We start from the raw sequence: 13979 nt of genomic DNA on the forward strand, positions 1-13979 counted from the left end.
ATATATATATATATATATAATTTCTTCTGGATCTAACATGGTTCCTCTGATGGCAAAAACAGACACAGAAAGAGTTCAGGAGCATTGATTTGACTAGACGTATTCAGATTTGACCCCTAACTGTGAACTGCCCCCTTCACAGATCTGAACTGTTTAGCTGGCTTTCTTGTGTTTCAAAAAAAAACTCACTTTCTGAAACTATTCTTGCACAGCCGTTAATGTAATTACTCTGCACATGAAAATACCAGAGTGTCACAGATTCCCTGGATTTCAGAGCAAAGTCAACGTCTTATGAAAACACAAACATATGAAGGTGCAGACAGTCGGTCTTTCTTTTGTAGAATCTGTTAAAGCTTGCAAGTTTAAAGCACACAGGGTTTTCTTTCCTTGGAAGGATAGTTGTGAATTTGTCGTCTTCTTTTTTTGTAAAGAGAGGGGAAACTGCAGGGAATCAGTGATTGTCAAAATCTAAGAAGTGATATTGTCATACCAGCCGGATGGCCGTCTGGTGTTTGTTTAAAAGGGGAGGGAAGAAAAAAAAAAACAGTCCAGGCGATTGAATCATTTCTTCTTGCCAATACGTCCTTGCGTTCCCACCTCCATCATTACAGCAACATGTTTTATTTTCAGCAGAGCTGTTCTCAGTGACTCACATCCCGGAGCCATGTGCTGCTCAGTTAGGCCTCAGATCCTTTAAACACAGATCGAGCGGTCAAAAGAAATGCTCTCGTAATGCACCACAGAGTGCACTCAGAATATGCCGTTTTATGTCGTAGACTGAACACAAACCTGAAATTTCTTCCTTCAAAATATTTGTAAATACTAATAAATCTCTGTTTTGTGTCCTCCTGCTCCATCAGGTAAATGGGATCTGCAGGCCTTCATGACGAGGTTTGGTTTAGGAGAGCCTGTAGCCGCTGTGCAGTTTCTCACCCAGAATTTCAAAGACTGAAGGATGCCCGTGCAGATGCCTCAGACAGATGAAGAAGAATCTCTCACTGTGATGGTACATCAAATTTCCCTGCTTGTATTGTTTCCATGCAATAAACAGCAGAAATTCTTCAAAGCTTGCACAAGTTCAACCCTCAATGCGTCTATCTTATCGCTGAGTTAGAGAGAGAAAGTTCCTCTTTGTGTTGCAGCAGCTGATCGGTTTTGATGTCGCCTCATATCTCTGTCACGTGATCTGGAACAAAGGACTCGGGAGATAGATTTTGACTTCGCTGGGGATTTCTTAATAGTTTCCGAACACCGCCGACAAGAGAAGGAAGACGGCCCGATATCACAACTCTGTGTGGAAAGAGTTGATTCTAATTCAGGGCCGGAAACACGTCAGGACCAAAAAAAGGAAGTGGGAGGTGAAACCGAGACCGCAGCTCAGCCGGATGCTGCAGTGGAACTTGAACCAAAATACTCTACAGTGCGACAGGACGGGAGGGGCTGCAGGGCCTATCGTACAGAGTGAGGGGAACTTGCTGTTTGTGTAATTGTTTATCATATTTCCATTGACCACTCTCACCTCAACTGGAAACACTGAGCTTTGCAGGTTCTCAGTTGGTGCATCTGAAGTGATAGCAGCTTTGTTTTGAATGTCCTTCAGTGTAACTTTGGGACGGTGAACCCATTCTGAACTTCTAAAAGCTGCTTAAGAGCCTCACCTGGCAGGTCTGCAGAGGGTTGGTGCGGGGTAAACTTTTCAACTCATTCATACTTTTCAGACTTTGCAGGTCTTTGTGGAGGGGTGGGTCAGAGTACCCCTCCCTCATGAGGTATATTGGTTTCTAACTAGCAACTCTCCTCCGGGAGCAGTTCGTATCAATACCCCAGATATGTGGAAAAAAGGCTGGATTTACACGAGTGACTTTGATGTTCTGATGATCAATCTTTCGTTGGTGGTTTGATTGACCCCGGTTTGGTGTCTCATCAGTGGGCTCGGCAGGAGTAGGTAATGAAGGTTTCTGTTCCTTTGGTGGTTAAGCCAGCCTTGGTAAACCCCTGTGTGCCCTCTCCATGAACTCTGGGAGATCATTGATCAACTTGTCCTGTGTCTGCTTTGTTTGCCTCCCAGACTTAGCAGTCAAAGCATGCAAGTCCACAAACAAAACAACCAAAACAATGCTCATGCGCACGCAGTTGGAGAGAGAATCCTCTGAGTTTGAACTAATGTCAGGCATCTGTCAGTTCGAGGATTGCTCTTGACCTTGGTGCGCTCATCTTAGTTGACTTATGAAATCACATTTCTAACAACTGGCAGGAGGAGGATAATTCCACACTCATCATGAAGCATGCCAAGTGGGAGAGCATTCTTCCAAAAAACACCTACTTGAATCCATCATTGCAAGACTGAAATGCCAAGCTCTGCACTTCCAACTACACTGTGCATTTTGGAGATATCCTGCCAAAAACAGCTGGGCTTTGCCTCTCAATTTCTATAAATGTGTTTATTTTTACACTAAATGTCAAGGGAGTTGAAATATTATTATTTAAGGAAATTGACAGCTGTACAGCGCTGCTCAGTGTAAAGGCCTGTGAGAAAAAAAAAAACTGTTTCTCGCGTCCCCCTGATGATACGAGAAAGGCATTTATTATTTTGTTAATGTATTCAAACTTACCTTAATTAAAAGGAATTTGTATAATCAATTCAGTTGCCTCACCGATGAGGAGTGATCGAATATGCATGATGACTTTGCTGCTGAAGGAGTCCAGGAGATTTATTTCACAGGAGAATCTGCAGTTTATAACATTAAAGTTTAAATGTAAGTGCAACATCTGTTCAGCGATTGTCAACAACTTGGTCTATTTTTCCACCTCATACATGTATTTATTATTATTTATTTTCTTTTCAACTTTTCACAGCTTGATACTTGTCCTGTGAATCCAGCCACAGAGATTGAGTGAAGTTTAAATCATCTCGAGAGTTGAGTGCTACCCATCCATCCATCCATCCATTATCTTTACCCGTTTATTCCATTTTGGGTCACGGGGGTCGCCAGTGCCCATGCCCAGCAATCACTGTGCGAGGGGCGGGGTACACCCTGGACGGGTCACAAGTCCATCACAGGGCCACATAGAGATAAACAACCATTCACGCTCTCACTCACACCTAGGGACAATTTAGAGTTACCAATCAGTCTAACATGCATGTTTTTGGTCTGTGGGAAAAAACCGGAGTACCCAGAGAAAACTCACGCATGCACGGAGAGAACATGCAAACTCCACCCAGAAAGGCCCCTGGACCGGGGTTTTGAACCAGGGACCTGCTCACTGAGAGGCAGCTGCTCTATCAGTTGCACCACCGTGCTGCAGTTGAGTGCTACCTCAATATAAAATTTAAACGGATATCTGAATTTTTAAGCCAGCTCTTCTTTTTTTTTTAATATTCTTGAAAAGCAATTAAAGAATTTTAAATTTGCCCGTTGACCTTTGTAAAGATTTTTGCTAAGTTTTTTGTGCTGGCCTTGTAACCTAAATAAATGTTTGTTTTTCCTGTTAATGGTATAAAATGAAACCATACATACAGGTCAGGGGGTTTTCATCTAAACTGTGATTTTAAAAAGTGGGCCAAAATGTTCAGCATGTTTTATGTTCCAGCATATTCTTAATATTTGTAGCAAAAGGGACATGTGTTACACTATTATTATTATTTTTAATGTTTAACAATTATCCAAGGTTTCAAAAAATTCAAGTTTAATACTTGTCTTCAGAGCGACTATAGAATCAGAAGCAAAGCAATCAAACTCTGTCATGCAGACTTGAGCTTCTTCTTTGCTGTGTTCCTCTAAGAACAATGTCACTTTCTGACATCTTCACTCATAAAGCAGCCTTTTTTTTCTACATTGTTCTCATTTGTTGTTTCATGGCAGAGGAACAAGTTACCAAATGCTATGAGAGCAGAGACGTCACGCTTAATTACAACACTCCCTTTTTTAAGACCTCTGACATGTCTAAGCTGCTCTACGTCACCTGTTGTGCCATTTAATTTTAGATTTCACGCTTAATGTTGCTTTGGATAAAAATGTCAGCTAGTTCAAAAATAAAAGTTAAAAAAAAGCAAATGTTCACCTGAGAGGTAGAGTGTGGTCATTTACGTTTTTATATACACACGTTCTTAAATAAACCGTACTGATCCTCTGTTAATCAAGCTGTTATAGAAGACAGTCTGTCCCTGGAGGGGTTAAAGGGCCAGACAAATTTTGATTCAACAATCATTATGATGACTACTAGACTAAGAGACCGTGTCTTTTGCCTGGACGAAGGACGCTAGCAGCTCACCACAGTGGACCCATCACCTGCAGGACGTGCTGTACAGGGTAACAGTCAAAACCAAAGACCTTGGTGGTCTGCTCCTCAGTTCTTGAAACTGACATTAGGGACATGGACCATCACACCTGGCAGTATTTAAAAATGTTGTTTGGGTTTTGTACATTTTGGCGATCATTAGACAATGATACATGTAAAAGGGGTTGTAAGCTCATTTATCCAGGTAGATGACAAAAAAAGTTAAATTGTATCAACTGGACCAGTTTCTTTAAGTGAGAAACGTTTCATCCAGAGGACTTCCTCAGTCTATGGCCTGTCTACCAGATTTGTCCCATAGGTAGCCCTCACTGCTGAGTTTCAAGCCATCCTCCTGTTGGAATCTCAGAAGTAGGTTTTTAACACGTGCAAAACACCCATCCGAAACAATGATGTGATGATAAATGTAGTTTGAAGACCCATTGATGTGCTATTTATTAATTATTATTTCAACTATTACTATTATTATGTTAACTCCATCTTCTACAACTTATCTTATACATAGTTGCGTCCTGGAGGCAGCAGGTCCAGGAGAGAAATCCAGACATCCCTCTCCCCGGTGACGCTCTCCAGCTCCACCTGGGGGACACTGACATGTTCCTGGGCCAGAGAAGATGCACAATCCCTCTAGTGAAGGGGTGTCAAACTCACTTACAAAAATGGGGCCAAAAAATAAACCCTATTTCAAACTAAGGGCCAATTTCAGAATCTACATTAACTCAAGTTAGATACCCAACATCTTTTCTTGGTTGCAGGTTCCTCAACAAGAGTTTGATTGGTCTCATTTGACGTTCTCTGTTGCACTTTTGACATCATAATTAAAGATTACTGAAAAAAATGCAAGTGATAAAAATATTTTACGTTTAGTATATCATCTTGGGGGCCAGCTAAGATGTCAACAAGGGCCACATTTGGCCCCCGGGCCTTGAGGTTGACATACGTGCTCTAGCGAGTTCTGGTTCTTCCCCTGGCCTCTTTCCAGTTTATTTACTTTATATTCTACTGTTTTGTTCAAGGTGTTGAAGTATATACAATTATAACAGTAGAAGCATTTGATTTGACTTCAGTATTTAAAGATCAAGTTTTAAAAACACGTGAAATGATCTCTTAGCCATTAATTAAAGAACCAATGTGAAGTTTGTGTAACATGAATCAGCTTTTTTTCAATATCAACAAGAGACAAATTCCCTTTCAGGCCTAAATGTGGAGAGAAAAAAAAAACTGATTTGACTGTACGTACATGGTGCCCGGAGAGGTTTCCACGGTGCCTCTGCTTCCATGGAACTCCTGTATGCAAAAGAGCCAGCGTCCGCTGAAGTCAAAGAGATTTCACATCACAATTCATTGATAAACTGCACGCCTGCCCCCCTGTGACACATCTCACGCTCGAGGAAACACACCTGAAACAGGTTAGTGTTCCAGCTGGGGTGGACAACTTTCCAACCGCATATGCTCAAACTCATCCCCGTCATAAGAAAGCCAAGAGTGAGCCCTGGACCACAATATGGGGATTCTTTCACTGGTTTGTATCTGTGCACACAACAGAGACCCTTTTTCCACTGACCAAACTGTGATGGACAAAAACAACAGGGAAATTACACAGCATAATGCAAAAGACTATAAATACATATTGGGTTGTGTTTAAATGACTTGACTGTATTGGAACATAACAAAAGACAACGTCCATGAGTCATGTTAATATGACATGACACTCGAGCTTTTTTGTTGTTTGGTTCAAAGTGAGCACATGTTGATTAATTGGTTCTGTAAAGCTACTTCATGGAAGGACCAAAAAATAGTTTAAAAGATTGTCTGGTCATTTTAGAAGTGACACTCTGTCTAACAGTCATCAATAGTGTTTTATCAGCCGAGACATCAGTCGAAAGTGTGGAGTCTGAAGAAAAGGGTGTCATTGTCCAGGCTCGGCTAATGGCTACAGCCAAACAGAAGCTTGTCTGTCCGTGTGTGTTTCAGACTTATTAAACAATTCTTTCTTGAAAACAACATATCAGTGTGAAGGAACACCACATTAGCTAATAACCCTCTACATTTTTCATTGACATCTTTAGTTTGTTGCTGTTTTCTCAACTATACAATGTCTGTTACTACTCCAATGTACAGTATATGCTGAGTGCATCGTCAACATATACTGTAACTAGAGACTGGATTGGAAGCTGAAAGTTGAAGCCACAAAGGCTGCAGACTGGCTGCTGCACAAGCTTAAAGTCTCTAACCTCCATGTAAATGTTTTATCTATTCATACCTTGCCACTGTGCTAGACTGGTACAGGACATGTATGAGGACAGCAGGACAGTGGTGAGATGTGCTGTAGGAGTGACAGATAGCTTCAAGGTGGAGGTGGGATTACATCAAGGATCGGCTCTGAGCCCCTTCTTGTTTGCTCTGGTGATGGATTGACTAACAGATGAGGTCAGGCAGGAACCCCCATGGACGTTTGCAGATGATGTGATCTGTGATGAGAACAGGGAACAGGTGGAAGAGAACTTGGAGAGGTGGAGGTATGCACTTGAAAGAAGAGGAATGAAAATCAGCCATAAGACAGATGTGTGTGAATGAGAGGGAGGCCGGTGGAACAGTGAGGCTACAAGGAGCAGAGGTCACAAAGGTGACTCACTGTGGAAACCCCTGGAGAGGGAAAAGCTGAAAGAAGAAGACCTTGCTACTGTGCAGTATGTTCCAATGTGCATTTGTGCTATATATTTAGTTTCTATAGTTGTTTGAGTTTTAAAGAAAAGTATCATGTTAGTCTGTGGCCTGTTGGGAGAGTTGGGAGGGCAGGTCTTCTGAACAAAAAGCACACATCCATGTCCCATTTTAGTGTCAATCCTGAACAATGGGAGGAGGCTTCACACTTCATCTTTATTTATGTCAATGGTACTGTATATGTATGCCAGTGGTGCTGAGGCTCAAATCAAGTCTGCATGATCTTGTTACCCAACTCCCCCAAACACATCAGTATGTAATGTGTGAGGAAGAGTTGTTTTATAAGCCTAAATATTTGGTTAGCTATTAGCCTAGTCTGGAGGAAGACTTCTCCCTATGACTGATGTCACGGTTGATAACGACTGATGACTGGCAGAACATCGCTTCAGAAATAACCAACTATCCCTTTTAAATATAATACACAGGGCATTTTTAAGTTTGATTTGACTAAAACAAAACAAAAAATCTGAAAAAGGTAAGCGTGTCCAAAAAAATGAGTCAGTACGAGATGGATGAAGAAGCCAAAAGAGAAGATTTATCTTTGGCTGGTCATATGAGTGTTAATTTTTTTTAATCGAGTCTATTGTCTTTCTGATCCAATGGTACAACAAGCATTCATAAAACATAAGGACAAACACACGGAGGACTTGTCTTTGGCAGTGAAACGTGGATCACCGAGTGCTCTGTTTGTGTAAGCCCCCTAAAAACCAAGCATGATTCTGACTAATTCTCCCACACACTCTGTTTACACTCAGAGGTAATATTAATTTCTCATGTCTGTGCAAGCGCTGACATGTCATTCAGTATTTTCTGAAAATAAACCAAAGGCCTTAGAGTATACGTATTTATAGTGACAGCAGAAAATATGTGATTTTTTTTTATGACAAACCTTCCAAAAAAAAATCTATTAGGAAGTAATAGATGACAAAAGATGAGACTGATGCCTGTGAGTCAGAGCATGACCCCAAAGTTATTTTAGTTTTCAGAGTAACAAGATTACGACATGTTTTTTTTTTTTTTTTTGTATATTCTGCAAGATTGAAAAGCACTAAATTTATTTATTTATTTTTACAAGTTGGCACGCTGATTTAAAAATAATCAAGAAGCTAACCATGACGCTTGGTCCACTGTCGCCCTTTTTTTTTTTTTTTTTAACGTCTGTGGCTTCCGATCACTTTTCCACTACCACTTCACCCGGAACTTCCATGTCCAAATACGGACGCGAATGGGGCGTGGCCGGACACTGCCTTATTTGGAGCTTCCACTCAACCGGCCGCTCGGGCTCCAAGTCAAAACAAGCCTGTGCAAAGCTTTGCAATATTTACAAACGATTAACTTCGTCAATTACTGCCTTTGTTTGACAGCGATGCTGCTTGAGGGAAAGAAGGGGGCTTTGAACCAGAGTTCTGCAATCCAGGACCGCACAAAGTGTGTGGAAGTTCACCAGTGGGGTAAAAAAGAAAAAGATACAAAGTCCTGTGTGAACGCAGGGTACGCCTGATGGCAAAAACAGCAACTTTTAACTACTTTGTTTATAGTTTTATTTAACTTTATACCACGTGTGTGACATAAAAGTGGTGTGAAAAGAAAGACAAAACACGGTTTTTGTTTGTTTTACTTGTGAGCAGAGATGCTTGAGCTCGCCCACTGAAATATCACAAGGACTGAGGATAATAAAGATAAGAAGCTACTTAATCACTTTTCACAAGGACGGGAACCGAGGAGAGCCTCCGGCTGATCCCCGAGAAGGACGCAGCTGGATGTCACATCTGGATTTCTGTAAACTTTGCTGCCATCTCTCTCTCTCTCTATCGGAGCCTTTTTGCCTCCACTGTAGTTTCCACCGACTGACGCGCGGAGAGCCTGGAGCTGATCGCCCATGTCCATATATGGTCATCTACGTCACGCAAATGTTCCATCCCCCTATTTAGACTGGAGTCCCCTTTCTCCAGCTCTAATAGAACAAGTAGAGCGGCTCTTGTTCAAGCATCATCTCCTCCTCCGTTGAACTTCACAATCCCCCACAACACGCACGCAGCCCTTCCACAGTGCTCAGACTCACAACAATAGCTCGTGCGCGCACAGACGAGGACAGGACAGACAGACAGGTTGAGAGAGAGAGACCCGGAGCTGCTCGTTCCTCCGCGAGATACTCGGATAAGATCTTCAGGATCCATCCTGCGCCTCGTCTCCTGATCGGCACCTGCTCCAGCCTCCTCTGAGAAGAGCCGGTGCGCGCGTGTCTGGTGTTGGATACCTGCGCGCTGTTTGTTTGCTTTTAAATGTCGGATTGAATCGAAGTGCTATGACAGGGAAACTAGCGGACAAGATCCCTCTTACCATGAGCAGTTTAATAAACACGATCCCTGACAGCCTGTACCCGGAGGAGGACATCCCGACGTCTATGAATATTTTCACCAATACGGAATCTATTAACCACTACTCGCAGATGAACACAGGTGAGTTCTGTTTGTTTAGTTGGATGATTTCTTCAGCGGCTCAAAGTGCGATGCGCGCGCGGGCGGCAACAGTTGTCTCCGGGTTTGGAGGCACCTGTTTGCGCTCTGTTGCGCACAACACGCGCTCCTGTAACGACCTCCTTCATGCGGGCTCTGGTGTGATTCAGTTCACCTGTTTGACTACAATCAAGTTTAGAGATCATCTTTTTAAAATAGTAAATAAATCAATTCTGGTTTGACTCAATTACCGCGCGCCAAAAATGTCAGAATTTACACAACAAAGGCAATTTTTATTTATTTTTTTTAAATTATGTCAAGGCTCAAATGATGTGTAACACTTAAAGCTGTTGCGGTTTTAATTCTTTAAAAAATGAGAAAATGTTTTTATGAGTAGATTATTTTACGCATTCAGAAACATGTTCCAGCTCTTAGGTCATATTTTACACTACAGGTGAGACCACAACCTGCAGATTTGAGATCCCCCTGAACAACAAACAAACAAATAAATAAATAAACCAGGGTCATCATCTCAAACAGGGACTTTCATTCACAACCCTGGTTCCAGTAGGCGTGTGTGGGTGCGCGCTTCCTAGAAACACGTTCAAACGCCTGGCCCGAACTAACACTGATTTATAATATGAAGCTCATGTTTCAGAGTAAACACAACCACTGGTTCGGGTCATAAATAAATCTGAAATATTTTAAAGGTGACGGATCAATATTGGACTAAATAAATAAATAAATAGCATTTTTTAAGCTGTCAAATTCAACATTTAATGTAGAGACTTTACCTTGCAGACTAACGCGCGCCATTTATCTATTTGAATACAATTAAATTGTTCATCATTTTTAAATGGATTTAGTTTTTATTTAGACGAGTTATCACATATGTGCGTTTTAAATTTTCACACGCAGAAATAAATGCCCCCCCCCCCCCCCCCTATAAATGCAATTAAATACGAGCGGGTCTAAGTTTATAAAATCCGAGATTAGGTCGTTTTTTATTTATATATAAGCGAGATGTGAGGTAAAAGATTAAATTTGAATTCATCTATAACTTAATGATGAGCTCTAGGGTGTTTCTGTTTTATGTGTTGACAGAAATGCTCAACATAAGCTGTAAAATCTGAATATTTGTGGTGATTTGCAGCTGGAGCAAAAAAAAACTGGTGTTTTACATTTTTGATTTCGCATTTAAAAAAAAGAAAAATATATATATATTTGTACAAACCCTTCACTAAATGTTTAAAAGGTTCAGAAAACATTTTATTAACATCAATACAGAAGCATGTTCTTAATGTCATACATAAAAAAAAATGTTGTGAACTCTGTTAAATTATTTTTATCCACTTTGTCATTTTATTATTGTTATTTTAGTTTTTTTTTTGCAGACAAATTCTAGCAGGTTGTAATAAAACAAACATTTCAAATTCTCCTGCAAATGGGAAGAGGTGTTTGTTTGAACTTCTGATTTGGAAAGATTTATTTTTCAAATGCCACATTATTTTTTTTTAGAGCATGGCAGTCACTAAAATAAAACCCTAAAAATTGATTAGATTTTTCTTTTCATCTTTGGAAGAAGTTTGAAACTGTAAGGTATGTGCAAAAAAAAAAAAAAAAAAACATAAAAAAGGAAACACTTGAATTTATTTCCAGATGTTTTGTGTTTCAAAACGTGTCTTGAGTTCTCGGGCGTTTTTGGGTTTGTGGCGTCTGCCTTGTAATCCTCCCTGCTGTTAAGACATGAAGTCTTGCCACTCCGTTTGGCTGTCCTCCTGAGGGACACAATGACTGGATCAAAGGGGGTGTTTAGGTCTTGATTTATGAGTGCTTGTGGGATCTGTGAGGGAGAGACAGACACCACTCTCTCAGACGCAGCATTCAGTCACTTAACTTCCAGGTCTGACACAGCTCACGTTTCTTCATGAGTATGGGAGCTTTCCGTTTATTTTTTTACTTTTTTGCCTTGAAACAAAACATTTGAGAAAAGTTGATTAAGTTCGTTTTTAACTGAATTCATGCCTCAAACCTATTCTAAAAGACTGTGTATGTTAAATGGTTAATTTAATAATGTTCTCTTTTGTATTTGCTTTGATCTAGATAATATCATGGATCTGGGTATGGGGAACGAGAAGGCGAGCTCAGAGATTCAGTATGGATCCAGCTTCCAGTCCAACCGCAGCGGGCAGACCGTCACATATTTAGGGAAGTTTGCCTTCGACACTCCTCCTTCGGGTGGAATTGGTGGCTCTGGTTGGTGCCCCGATAACAATATCATCAGCCTGGTCAGTGCAGGGATCTTGGGTGTCTCTCCGTCACCCGGCACGGTTACGACGCAGACATCATCCTCTGCAGCCAGCATGGGCGGACAGACGTCGGACATGGAGCAGGTATACGGCCCGCCACTGCCTGCCTACTCCACCTGCAGCGACCTGTACCAAGATCAAGTCTCCTTTCACCACAGCCCTGCCACCAGCACAGCTCTACCCTACCCTGGCAATGACTATCACTCCACGTCCAAAGCCCCCATGGATGGCAGCCTGTTTTCCATGATCCCTGACTACAACCTTTTTCATCATCAGGGGGAGGTTGGTGTGATGGAGCACAAGCCCTTCCAGTCCATGGATCCCATCCGAGTCAACCCTCCACCCATCACACCCCTGGAGACCATCAGAGCATTCAAGGACAAGCAACAAATCCACCCAGGTTTCATCGGCGGGCAACAGCACCCATCTCAGCACCACCCGCCGCCTCAGACTCTCACCCTCAAACCCATCCGGCCTCGGAAGTACCCCAACCGTCCCAGCAAAACGCCCGTCCACGAACGGCCACACGCCTGTCCGGCAGAGAACTGCGACCGGCGCTTCTCGCGCTCAGACGAGCTCACTCGTCACCTCCGCATCCACACAGGTCACAAACCCTTCCAGTGCCGGATATGCATGCGCTCCTTCAGCCGAAGCGACCACCTGACCACGCACATTCGCACTCACACGGGAGAGAAACCCTTCTCCTGCGAGTTCTGCGGACGCAAGTTCGCCAGGAGCGACGAGCGAAAGAGACATGCAAAGGTTCATCTTAAACAGAAGGACAAGAAGCAGGCGGATAAGAGCAGTGGGGCGGCTGGGAACCACAGCTCACCGCCCAGCTGTGGGGGGCCAGCAGTGGGAACGTCATGACCATCACTACGTGCACATGGACTAGAGCACAAAGAGACTTGGGAGGAAAGGATCACATCTACTATGAGATAAATAGGTGACTCTTCTCTTCTCGTTTACACCCCTGCTCCTTTCAGTTCCTTCTGTTTTGAGATGGACGCCTTTAGTTTGAGTACGAGGGGAAGGGCTGCTTTTCCTTTACTTTTAAGCAATCGAAAGCCTCAGCTACTGCAACACAGTGTCAACACAAAGACGGGTGCTAAAAGCACATTCTGTCCCAACAACCTCTGTGTATCGATAGGTTCTGAGGTGAACACATTTATGTAAATTTTACAGAAATGTTCTTAGCCAGAATCCATGATAGGGGTGCCAACAGACAATAATGGAGCTCAGTGAAAGTGTTAGTTGTCTGGGATGTATGCATTAATTTTATTAGGCTGTTTAAAAGTGCAATTGGTTATATTTGTGTACCGTCATGAATACCTTAATAGTGGCACGTGACTGTCTTTTTGTTGAGGTGTAGTGTGTTTTTTTTATTTTTTATTTGAATGTTTTTTTTTTAATGTGCCAAATGTATCAGGGTGATGCAGTCAGTCTAGTTCTTATCTTTTTGCCTGATATTTGCCATATCCAACAGTGGCAACAGCTTGTTGGTTTAATTCACCGCAGGTTTAGATGATCCCGCAGCGTTCGGTTAAATCTAGATAATGATGGACTGGGTCACACAAAGCAAACCGATGTCTTGTCCTCTTACATGTCCGCACATGCCTGCAGTGAGTGATGCCTTTGCCAATACTTATTTATTTTAAGTCATTACGAAACACTGTGTGTTACTTGTTTTCATTTCTTATGTGATGGGTTTACATTGTGTTGCCAAATGTAGTTTTTTTTTTAATGTTTTTATTCTTGAAAGCTCAACAATCCTGTTCATTTTTCATGTGTTCTGCAATATGCAATGAAATAACATATGCCAACAATTCGTAAATCAGATTAACTTGGAGCACGGCAAGGCGGACTGAATATTTAATTACAAAACATAAATAAATAAGCCAACACTGGGTTGCAAACGAGCGGTATGTAAAAGAAAAGACGAATGAGGTCTTTTGTTTGTGCTGTTCAGTGTAAAAAGATTAAACTACCTGGCTGAAGATGCCAAAAGATGAACATTAAATGGTAAGAAAGTAATAAATAAATTTTAAAAAGCAAAAACTTCCAAATCCATGTTTACATATTTTTTTAATGCAGAGAGACTGAGCTGTAAAATGAGGTGTTGTTCTTTTTGTACAGTAATCAAATGTGTAGCTCCGGTGAAAAATGCCACCTTTTGTACTCAAGTGTCAAACAC

The 13979-nt window shown here is 41.8% G+C and overlaps 2 protein-coding genes across 2 annotated transcripts in view; both read left to right on the forward strand.

Annotated features, from left to right (window-relative positions):
• LOC119413616 (phosphatidylethanolamine-binding protein 4) overlaps window positions 1–952 on the forward strand; it is a 66440-nt gene extending 65488 nt beyond the window's left edge. The window contains exon 7 of the mRNA XM_037680674.1: window positions 861–952. Coding sequence (XP_037536602.1) covers window positions 861–952 — 92 coding nt within the window. The remainder of the gene's footprint in view (window positions 1–860) is intronic.
• Window positions 953–9315: 8363 nt separating this feature from the next.
• egr3 (early growth response 3) lies at window positions 9316–12693 on the forward strand. Its single transcript, XM_037680515.1, has 2 exons — window positions 9316–9479; window positions 11580–12693. The coding sequence occupies exons 1-2, from the start codon at window positions 9326–9328 to the stop codon at window positions 12653–12655; spliced, it is 1230 nt and encodes a 409-aa protein (XP_037536443.1). The 5' UTR covers window positions 9316–9325; the 3' UTR covers window positions 12656–12693.
• Window positions 12694–13979: the final 1286 nt, after the last annotated feature.

Source organism: Nematolebias whitei, chromosome 8 (assembly GCF_014905685.2).
Source record: "Nematolebias whitei isolate Nwh7 chromosome 8, NemWhi1, whole genome shotgun sequence".
Classification (NCBI taxonomy): Eukaryota; Metazoa; Chordata; class Actinopteri; order Cyprinodontiformes; family Rivulidae; genus Nematolebias; species Nematolebias whitei.

Coding starts and splice junctions, on each gene's coding strand:
- egr3 (XM_037680515.1), top strand. CDS start 9,326: ATGACAGGGAAACTAGCGGACAAGATCCCTCTTACCATGAGCAGTTTA. Junction 9,480..11,579: donor CTACTCGCAGATGAACACAG/GTGAGTTCTGTT, acceptor GCTTTGATCTAG/ATAATATCATGGATCTGGGT.